The sequence below is a fragment of the Plecotus auritus genome (assembly GCF_963455305.1).
Source record: "Plecotus auritus genome assembly, chromosome: 3".
In the NCBI taxonomy this organism is placed as follows: domain Eukaryota; kingdom Metazoa; phylum Chordata; class Mammalia; order Chiroptera; family Vespertilionidae; genus Plecotus; species Plecotus auritus.
In genome coordinates this window covers 203,439,827-203,450,207 of record NC_137772.1, presented here as the reverse complement: position 1 = coordinate 203,450,207, position 10,381 = coordinate 203,439,827, and the positions used below count along the sequence as shown (strand labels likewise).

At 34.0% G+C, this 10,381-nt stretch overlaps 1 protein-coding gene across 1 annotated transcript; it reads right to left on the bottom strand.

The window, feature by feature from the left end:
* Positions 1 to 1,402: 1,402 nt before the first annotated feature.
* LOC308243619 (taste receptor type 2 member 7-like) lies at positions 1,403 to 2,341 on the bottom strand (the record flags this gene model as incomplete). Its single annotated transcript, XM_080659287.1, has 1 exon — positions 1,403 to 2,341. One exon carries the CDS (start codon positions 2,339 to 2,341, stop codon positions 1,403 to 1,405), a length of 939 nt encoding a protein of 312 aa, XP_080515413.1.
* Between the last annotated feature and the right edge of the window lie 8,040 nt (positions 2,342 to 10,381).

Sequence of the window (10,381 nt, the reverse complement as noted above, 5' to 3'; positions counted from 1 at the left end):
GAGAGAATCATTGATCAGCTGCCTTCTGCACTCCCCTTACTGGGGATTGAACCCACAACCTAGGCATGTGCCCTTGACCAGAATAAAACCAGGGACCCCTTAGTCAGCAGGTCGATGCTCTATCCACTGAGCCAAACTGGCTAGGGCTTAAGTTTATTTTTAAACTACAATGTAAGTTTCAACCTATGCACCTAATTTTCTATTGTTTCTTTTAACTTATAAGGCATTTAAAAAATTTATCAGCTTAATCAATGTGTTACCTTTTGCACTGTCAGATTCAGAGAAGAAAAAATTAACATATGAAACTTAACATATGAAAGATAAAAATAATTGTTATTTTTATCAAATTTATTGATCAGAATATTTATAAACATTTTATCTTCTGCACACAAAGTCCATGACCACTCTAGGCTGGTCAGTCACTTCAAGATATTTTTGCCACAACATAAATGATGTGCTTTTGATGGAATTTCCCAAATAGATATCTTATAAATGACTTATGTATAATCTGAATATTATCCTCCTAGTTTATAGAGATGATCTGTATTGAATCAATATCTTCTTTGGTAGTTTTGACATTTTAACATCTAAAAACATAAGTTTTTGATTGAAGATCTCATCAAGGTATCTTGACAATCAGTGCGTGATGCAGTCCTAGTTTGCTAAAAGCAAACTTACACATGTCTTTTGTGTAGGAAATATCCTTTAATAAGCAATAAATAGTTTTATTAAGGCTTCTTGCTTAGCCATTCTTATTTTATAAAAATTTTTTATATAAACTGTCCTCTCACACTTAGCATCTTTCTTTTCATTGATCTATGATCCTAAAATAATTTTTGTACTCACTGTCACAATATTTATTTTAATCATAATTTATGTTTTATTTGTGATTATAATCAGGATTAATTTCTGCTACATTCATAGAATTGCATAGCATTTTATTAAGAACTGTAACCTTATTGAGTCTTTTGCAAAGGTGGAGCTTATTTGGATGATCTGAGAAGAATCTAGTCAGGACCAGGAGGATGAGCCAGCTGCTTTTCAGAGGGTGCAAAAGAGCAAGATGCTATTATAGCTGTTCTGAATTAGCCATACAATTTGCATCTGGACAAATGATTTAGAACAATGAAAATACTCTCTCCTCTCACAGTTTGTTTTAAAAGTTTCAAAAAGCTCTGCTGGGAGGGAGAGAGAGAAAAGAGACAAAGAGGCATAGAGGCAGAGATAAAGAGGCAAAATAAGCTATACATAGATTTTTCTACGTTATAAATATACTACATTCATTTTAAGGTAATCAACCATATGAAATCAACATTAATGTAAGAACTGAAGATAATTAATAAGCGTTTTGTCTTCTTTTTTCCTAGAAAATGATAGTGTGTCTTCAGATCTGTTTATGTTATTAGAAATTTCTTCTTTTTAGTGTATGTGTTACTTTACATAGCACCCTTACAGATGCTTGTCTTAATTTCTTGTTCCCCAGAATTAATATAAATGAATGGCTTGAAGGATAGATTAGAGCTATCAGTTCACCAATCAGCACAGCTAATTCAGTCTCCGGCATGAAGTAACTGGAGGTGGCTATGAGAAAGGACAAATAGTAGGCAATGAAAAGTAGGAGGAAGGAGATGACAGCTTTCATGGCTCCCATGTGGGCATCTGTGCTGGGGTCTCTGCACCCTGTGGCATTGAGCTGCATCCGCCTGTTGTGTTTCCACAGGGAGAGGATCAAGAGGAGGAATGCGATGAGGGACACAGAAAAGGGGAACAGCGTGAACAGGTTGAGATATACCTTGCTGGAAGCATATTGAGCTTTATTTACCCTGCATCTCAAAGTTAAGTTTGTTTTCCACTTCGCCTTGACACAAAGCCTGAAGTCATCATTCAAATTCTCAGCGGCGGGAAGGCTAATGAACACAGCGAAGGCCAAGCACGCCAGCAGGATCCCAGGAATCACCCTTTCAATTCTCCATTTCATCCAGAGGAAAAGAGGATGGAAGAAATTAGCTATCTTGAGGAAATAGAAAATGCTGAGGCAGGTGGCAAACCAGATACTTAAATGGTTGGTTAGTGTCCAGAAGAAGTCAATGATTCTCATTTGTTTACCAGTGGCATAGACGTCTGGATCCAACACCAACATAAAACAATCTAACATTATTATACACATTAGACAAATTCTGGATATGGCCAGACTTGTGAGGATTAAATCAATGGAAGCAATCTTCTTACTCTTCATCCAGTCCATGAAGTTTACCAATACAATAAATGCATTTCCTAAGATCCCCACTGAAAACTCCCCAACTGTTATGATCATTAAGGTGCTGATTACTTTATCTGACATGTTAAAACAGAGAAATATCCAATTTGTTTCTATTTGAACTGATGTAGTATGATATCTACACCTACTTCTTAGATTTTGCAGTTATTTTCTTTACCTCTTTCATTGTAGTCTGTCTTACGATGGAGACTGGAATGGCAAATGAAGACCGTAGCTATCGTCATTAAATCCTAATTAGTCTTGACAAACAATGTGGTTGGCGATCCCTGGCCTGGTCGCTGTATGTCCATTTACCTTCCCAACAAGTTTTACTTTTCCACATATAGTTAATTTAGACTGAGCTACAGTTTGCCAAGATGCAAATTCAGCCGATTCCTGTTCATGGCCCAACACTGTCTTTCTCATGTTACATTTTGCAAATTTTGGATTTATTATTCTGTGATGCATGCTAGGAACCTCAACAGGCATGCCAGATTTAGCAAATAAAAATGCAGAACACCCAACTAAATTTGAATTTCAAATAAATAAAGAATTTTTTTTTAGTGTATGTCTTAAATGCATGAGATAACTACTTCCAGAAGGTACTGAAATTCAAATTAATTGAGTGTCTTGAATTTCATCTGGCAAACCTAAACCTCAAGCATTTCTGGCCATTAGAAAATGGTCAAAAAATAGAAATTTGTAGAGGAATCTTCATTTTGTTGAATGATAATATTAATTACTGCTGAAAATCGAAAGTTTGGTTGAACATGGAGGGCTATATATTTCCAGGGAATTTAAAATGTTAACACTAACTATGTATTATTTGGTTTTAAAAAATATTTTCACTCATTTTATCTAGATTTTTCTCTACTCTTTCCAGAGTTTTATCAATTTAGGGTAAGTTCTTGAATTATGGCTGTATTATTTCTTCATAGAAATTATTGCTTCACTAATTTAAAAAACTTTATGGTAAATTTTGGTCACAATTTCCATCTGCTCCATGTCATTATTTCTCTTGTATTTGACACTTGTTAATGTTATAGCTTTATACCAAGTTTTCCCTTCCATTTTCCATATTTATCTTGATTTAGGTGGTGTGACAACGTTACTAATAATTGAATGAGTTGCATTTTCTTGGAGTAGCTATTTGCATGTTTTCCTATCCTTTTTTTCATGATCCAAAAGCTGACTTTTTTTTTTTTTCTGTTTCCTCAGAGACTGGCTCCTACCAATAGAGTTGATTTAAATGATGTTTTGTATATTTCACCTTCTCTATTACTCTTAACCAAACCAGGTTAGGAGAGTTTTTATCAGTTGTTTTACTTATACAAGTTCCTGCTGCCAGTGTTGTAAATAAGGTATTTAGTTTTTGCATTTCAGCATGCATCCCGCAGACTCAGGGAGTATGTTTTGAAAATTGATTTCTGAGATTTGTAACCTTCTCCTCTATCTTCCTCCCTCCTTCTCTGCCTCCTCCTCCTCCTCGTCTTTCCCCTCTTCTGCTTCTTTCTTGCACTTCTTCCTACACAACTTTTGTCCAAATGGAACTGCTTTTGGCAGTTCTTATGGGTATTTTGAAATCTACATATAATACAGGTTTCCTGATTTCACCAATATATTTTTTTCCTCTTTGGTTTTTGCTGGTTTCTAGCACAGAAGGAAAATACTGATTTATGCTATTAATGTAGATTGTAAATCTGCTTATTTTGCCTGAGAAATCAAAGTAGATGTGCAATCTATGTGGTATTCTGGTATCAGAAAAGAGAGATTTAAGATAGAAAGCACAAGTAAATGCAGTTTTATTTGATATATACACAGCCATGAGAAATCTTCATTAATAGATGCCAAAAGAAAAAAAAAAGGAGGTAACTTTACAAGGAAGTAAAGAAAAATAGACACTAAATTGTAATAATGTCAGTAAATGAGACCCAGAGAATTCTGGTTAAGATGTTAGAGTTCCTTGGAGGGGTTTTGCGTTGTCCCGGAGGATAGCCTCAGTATGCAGAAAAATCAGTGAAAATGCTTGTCTCTTTTTGTTACAGAGACAGGAAGAAGAAACCAGTCTGAGCTGGGGAGGGCAAGGAAAGATCTAGAAAACTACAAATTCTGATTGACAAGTGAGACCATGACACCTGTAGTGAGTAATGACAATACATGCTTTGAATTTTCTTAGCTATATAATTTGAAATAACAGGACATACACATATGCACGTAAACAACACACATACCAACATTCAGCTTCTAGAATTAAAACAAAATCTGATGTTAAATATTACTTATTAAACAAACTAACACAATAGTATCAAAATATTTAATGAGATAATGCTTGATCTGTTCTTGTTCACACGATAAAACACTTTTAGACTCAACAAAGAGATAAAAATTAAATATACAGATTTTAGTGAGAAAGCAAAGGCTATGTCAACCTATTAAGTGAGATTGGGGGTTCATTCCATGATTCTCTGTGCTTTATTTCTGAAGGGGCATCAGATTATACAGCCCAAAAGCACACACTGTGCTTGTCATGACCAAAGCCATTGAAAAAGGCAGTACTCTGAGAAGAACTTCACTAAAGAAACTGATTTGCATCTTACCTGACAAGGTTAGACCATATTTAAATATGGCCTATGTAGGGCCGATGTTGCATTTGATTAGTTTAATTGAAATATTTGAGTAAACTTTGAATTAGTGGATGAAATAAGTTGAAGGTTATCATTGGGAAACAGAAATACTCCGGGTCCAATTTGTAAGATCCAGAAAAGATAAAGACAAACATAAATCATGTATGTGGATGATTGATTGATAACTGACTGGCGTTGTTGAATTTCTTGGTAAACTCAGAGAATTCTACTTTGCCTTCTGATTCCTGGTCTTTTTCCCTATATCCTTTATTTCCTACACAACTTTTGTCCAAATGTAGTTGCTTTTGGCAGCTCTTATGTGTACTTTGGAATCTACATATACTATAGGCCTCCTGATTTCACCAAAATCTTTTTCCTCTCTGGTTTTTGCTGGGTAGGGTTAGGGATCAGTTTGGAGAAGGTATTCTGTCTATATTCAAATGGGAATGAAAACATGCTATGGCATATGAACAGTTACCTAAGGGCCTATGCTTACTAAAATGCCATCCTTGTTTATCTTTCTTTGCTAGTAACAAAATGCAAACAGCCTCATGTTATTTGGCCTCATTGAATAATTTCTTTAGGTTAATTGTTGTTTGGATTTCAGACAACTCATATTTAGTCACCAATTTCACAGTAAATCATCAGCAAAATCCTTATATTCTAATCCATTTTTTTGGATAGTTCACTTTTACCTTTCTGGTTTGAACTCGGAGTCTTAAACTTTTTTGTACAGTGGGATAATTTGGCAGTTTGGTGAAGACTGATTTCATCAGAGTAATGTTTTTAAATCGATAAAACAAAAATACATGGAATTTCAGAGGAATCCACATAGATTAAAATATATATTTGATATTAATAGAAGATAGGAAAGGAGTGGAAAAACTAGAAGAAAGCATGAAAAATACAAAAAGAGAAATGTGAAGACAGAAAATTAATTGAGATTCCAATAGTATGAAAATGTTTACTCAATGATCATAAAGTATCAAAAATCAGAGATTTATTTTCTACAGGAGGCAATAAAAGAAAGATATAGAAATGTGGAAAATACACAGACAGGAGAACACATAATAATTAAATATGAAGCAAAGGAACATAATCAGTGATTTTTACAATGGTTAAAATAAAATTTAAAGCAAAATCCTGCATGAGTGACAAAGAGGGTTTTTAACATCAGTAAAAAAAATAATAATAATAAAGGCAATGACCACCAAATCACGTATAATTATCAATATTGCTTCAATTTAAATGCAGCTACAAATGAAAATATTATGAGCAGAAACAAGTAATTGTGAATGTATGTTTATTAATTATCAATTTCAAATTGTCATATAATAAACATGGATAGGGAGAGAAAATATTATTAATATGGTTCATCTAATGTATATAAATTTGACTTTAGCATCATTAAATTTCTTTCAAGAAAATATGGACTTCCCTGGCTAGTATGAGAAAGATTGCTGGTTCAATTCTTGGTCAGGGCACCTACCCAGGTTGTGGGTTCGATCCCAGTTAGGGCGTGTATGGGAGGCAACTGATCAATGTTTCTCTCTCACACTGATGTTTCTCTGTCTCTTCCTCTCCCTCTTTCTCACTCTCTCTCCCTTTTTTTTCCTCTCTCTCTCTCTAAAATCAATGCCAACATATTTTTAAAAAAGAAAACATAGACCACAAAAATATATTATATATTAGGCCAAATAAATCTTACCTTAGGCTAACTATCATACAAATATATTGTCTGATCCATCTTTAATAAAATAAAATTTCAATATAAAAATTGCCATTACGTATATCATGTAACTAGAAAATTATTCTGTTTAATAACCCTTGCATTAAAATAAAGTTACAAAGGATATTTTAAAATGCTTTGAGCTGAATAACAATATAAGAACTATGTGTCAACATTGTGGAATATATTTAAAGCAATATTTAGGCAGAAATATACAGTTTTGAATACATATACTGAAAAAAAGAAAGACTGAAAACAAGCTAGAAAAAACAACTAACTTTTGCTTTTAAGAAAATGGCAAACCAGATGTCTAAAGAAATATCTCCAGTGCAAAATACATAAAAATATATAAAAACAACTCTTTAAGTTCATGGCCTCAGAAAAGTTTGTGGTTTTTTTGTTTGTTTGTTTGTTTATCCTCAGGTGCCAAAAATGGTGGGAAAGTGCAAATTTTGAGAGAGAAAAAATGCTGAAAATAGAACCTTGGGGCATTTTCAATTTTCTTTTAATCTAGAGCTTAGTTTTAAAGGACCATGTGATTGTAGAATAAGATACCTAGGTGGGGCCTCTTCAAGACTGGAAATGAAATTGGATATTATCACTATACCAGGAACCCTGAAAGGCAATTATTTACAGAGCAACAAGACAATAATAAATGCCCAGCAAAAGGCTAAATTTTTAGGGGGAGTACCTCTCAATCATGACATGAATTGAAGGAAGGAAGGAAAGGAGATGTGTTGCTCTGAGAATTTCTAATAATTACCTTGTACATATGTACATTTGGGACCAGAATTTGCACTACCTATGTAGCCTTTATTACCCTTGTAGTAAAATTGCAAACTAAAAATTTAATTTAAAGAAGTTCAAGATTGGAAGATTCCCCAGTCAGCATCATAAGTAATGTTAAATTCTTTCTAGTAAAGTCCACTATAAACTTGACCTCAAAGAACTTCCACAGATAAAGTTTAATGAAACTGAGTTTCCAATAGAATCACAAAATACATGATGATCAGAAGTCATAATCAAGAGTCAGCACAAATAATAAACTAAATAAACTTAGACATTAGACCAGCAGACATCAGAGTTAGCAATTATACAGTTTATGAAAATGCTGAGGAATTCTCTTTTCCTCCTTTCTCAAGGAAAGTTAAACAGTTTTATTTATGTAACTTGTCTTTTATTTTATTACATTTCCCTGACTACATTATTTATTGCATAAATTATAGTACTTTTAGAAATTCATAGAATACTAAAAGAAGAAAATAAAAATCTGAAATCCTACTGTCCATAGTTAAGAGACATATTCATTAAGTTTATATATAAATGTAATCAAAACAGCTTTTTAATCAACATACCTTCCTATATCTAACATGAAATTTATTTTGAAATCAATGTAGAAACATGTTAACAATTAGTTGAGTGTTACAAATATACATAACTTCTCCTTCAGGCCTTTATGTGTGTGTTTTTTTAAAACTTTAGGTGCAATAAACCATATTATTTTATCAGAAAAAAATGAGCTTTATTGATAAAAGGAACATGTACTAAGCCAAAATTTGCAAAAATAGCAGTATAAGAAACCATAAAGGGAAACATATAGGTTTGAGTACATATAAATTATCACTTTATTTTCCCAAACACCATGAACTTATTTACAAAACAGTAAATAAAGCTAAAGATCAGAACACATATGTAACATGATGTTAATATGTAAAGAGTCACATAATTGATGAGAATGATAGATATGAAAAAATAAAAGTGATACAAATAATTTCTAAAAATTTATGCCATTTGCTAATAATTCTGTAAAATGCTTCATCTCACTAGTAATCAAATATATGAAAATTAAAAAGATGTTTTTGTGATCAAAGTAATGACATCCTATATAATAAAAACCCAGCAACCGAATGGCAGAATGACCAGACAACTGGTTGACCAGTCGCTATGATGCGCACTGACCACCAGGGGGCAGACGCTCAATGCAGGAGCTGCCCCACTGTGGTGAGTGTGCTTCCACAGTGGGAGCGCCCCTCAGCTGAACAGCCACTCAGAGGGCAGGTCCTCAGCCGTTCGGCTGACGGGGATGAGCAGTGCTCCCACAGCAGGCTGATCCTTGCAGGCCACACCCCCCACCAGGGCCTCTAGTTAAATATAATAACCTTGAATGATTTTGAGATTAGAAGAGGATGGATATTTTTTCACTACTAAATTATTACTTTAACTATTTCTGCAGAGCACTTTATCAATCTGAGAGGAATTTATGAAATTTGGCATTTCCCTTAAAATAATTTAAAATACTTTACCCTCTCTGTAGTAATCACCCTGGACTTCTCCATTCCTGGAATGCTATATACTCCTTCTAGCTGCAAGACCTACACAGATGCTGCTTGCCCACCCCAAATCTCTCCTCCTCTGCCCACCATATTCTTATGCAATTGTCAGATCTTAAACTAAACTATCTCAACCTCAATGACATCATCTCTACTCCCAGGACCAAGTCAGGTTATTTGCACAGCATACTTTTGTTTTTCTCTCCCAAAAACAAATATAATTAAGTTATTGTTTTCTACTTACTTGTTTTTCTATTAGAATATCTTACCCATTATACTGGGATCTTGTTTAGTATTATATTCCCAGCACATGAGTTAGTGTTCAAAAATATTTATTAAATGAATTAAACCTTTATATTTAGAAATCTTCCAAGCATCAGGTTGCAAGTATAAGGTAATGAACTTTTGCAAGTTGCCAAAATAAGTCCACTTGTTTCATATCCTGGGTTGGATATAAATATTCACTTTAATAATCAACATTTAAAATATGTCCTTGAGTGCAAGTTTGTGCGTATGAATATGTGTGTGTGTGTGTGTGTGTGTAAAAAATCCTAAAGCAGAACAGTTCATCCTTCATACTTACTCTATCCTGAGTCAGTTTGTGTTCTTGGCATAACTCAGTGACTATGTGGATGCGTCCTTCTAGCAGCTTCTTTCCTTAACTCTAATTGGTTCATGATTTTGCTTCATGTCAAATCAGTAGACTTGAAGAACATAAAACCTGATTTTATTAGTGCTTTGATCCCTTTCCCCCAAGTAGACTCAGCTTCCTGACCTATTTTTAGTAGAACCACACCTGATGATATGACTACTGCTACTACATCAAACACACACCAGTAAAAAACAAACAAACAAACAAAAACACATTAGGATTAAGATTTAAACAGTCAAAATAAAATTAACCTTTTAAAGAATTAAAATTGCAAACTCAAAGAAACACCCATGTCTCTGTCGCTCACGTCCATGTTTCCAATGTCAAGGTTGATCATCACTTTCTTTATTTTTATTTCTTTTTGTTTGGGTCTCTTGGTGACAGGGTGCCAGTGCTTCAGGGAAGTCAGGTAACGCACAGTGAAGAGTCTGGTTTCAGATGCTTATTCCACCACCATCAACTTTGCAGTAAATAGTCTCCATGCTGTTTTTTTCCTCTGGGAGATGTGTGGGAAGAAATTGCAGGGGGAGGAAGCAGACTGTACCACGGAATTTGCACGTGAGGTTACAATCTCCTTGAAGAATGAAATTTCCTGAGATGTCATCGAAATAATTATGGAAGATTTTAGTGATGTTTTGTAACACAATTAAAGCCAATGCAAGAATGTGATGCAAGTGAAATATTTTCAGGCGTTTCTTCACTGAATTATTCTCATTGAGCATCCATTTCTCCCCAGGCCTGACTATGGAGTTCTGAGAGGTTTCTCCTTTCCCCAACTGAAATATTAGT